The 1,013-nt window shown below is 58.5% G+C and overlaps 1 protein-coding gene across 1 annotated transcript; it reads right to left on the bottom strand.

The window, feature by feature from the left end:
* Nucleotides 1–306: 306 nt before the first annotated feature.
* Nucleotides 307–713, bottom strand: LMX1A (LIM homeobox transcription factor 1, alpha; the record flags this gene model as incomplete). Its single annotated transcript, XM_009877760.1, has 2 exons — nucleotides 307–461; nucleotides 555–713. Coding segments are annotated over 2 exons (314 nt in total), but the record flags the coding sequence as incomplete, so codon positions are not given.
* Nucleotides 714–1,013: the final 300 nt, after the last annotated feature.

Below are 1,013 nucleotides of genomic sequence, written 5' to 3'. Positions count from 1 at the left end.
GCTAGGCCAGTCTTTGTTTGCGGGACGGAACGCTCAAAAAAGCTTAAACACTGGACAAACCGCTACAGTTACAGCTAAACAACATCATACCGTCGATCTACTCGTGGCTAGGATTAAAAAAAAAGAGAGACGTGACCCAAAGTCCTTGAGGTCTCCACGAATTAGTGCTTCTCTGCTCCTCCTCCATCCCTCCGAGGGATGTCTCTGAAGGTCTCGGTCTCATTTTCTTCTCCCTCAAGCCCTCGTTCCGAAGGCGAAGCGGCGTCCATCCGAGACGCTGGGGAGGAGTCGGGAGCTTTTCCACGGTCAGGACGTGAAGTAGGAGCTCTGCATGGAGTAGAGGCGGTCGATGGGGTTGCCCACGCGGGCTTGGAGGAGGTTGGCTTCGGCCGTGGACAGCAGGCAGTCTCCCAGGTGGCTCATGCTGTCACTGTCCATGTCGTGAAAAACTCCTTCGGAGTCTAGAAGAGAAGAAAGAAAAAAAGCGAAAGAGCACGGATGCGGCAGGAGGGGACCACACCCCGGGAAAAGGTGGCGACGGGATGATCTCCTACCGTAGGGGTGCAGGTGGTCTCCGGGCAGCTGGGGAGGCGTCAGCCCTTGTCGGTACAAATCCGTGGTGTAACCGCTCTGGTCCAGGGGCAGGAGCTGCTGCGGGGGCAGCCGGGGGTAGGGCACCATGAGCCCGTCCAGGCCGTGGACGCTCGCGCCGTCTGGAGGGACACAGCCCGGGGGTGCGGGTTGAAACAAAAAGAATAATGTCCCGGGGAAGGGCAGAAGGGACTAGAGGGAAAGTCTCAGGAGGAAAAGCTGAGCGAGCTGGGGAAGAGGAGGCTGAGGGGAGACCTTCTCGCCCTCTGCCACGCCCTGACAGGAGGCTGGGGCGAGGTGGCATTGGGCTCTTCTCCCGAGCGATAGGACAAGAGGAATCGGCCTCTGACTGGTCCAGAGGGGGGTTCAGTAGGGTGTTAGGAGGAATTTTGCTACCCAAAGGGTTGTCAAGCCCTGGAACA

The sequence above is a fragment of the Apaloderma vittatum genome, unplaced genomic scaffold, assembly GCF_000703405.1.
Source record: "Apaloderma vittatum isolate BGI_N311 unplaced genomic scaffold, ASM70340v1 scaffold25631, whole genome shotgun sequence".
Lineage (NCBI taxonomy): Eukaryota > Metazoa > Chordata > Aves > Trogoniformes > Trogonidae > Apaloderma > Apaloderma vittatum.
The sequence above is the reverse complement of the archived record's forward strand: the minus strand, read 5'-3'. Positions and strand labels throughout refer to the sequence as shown.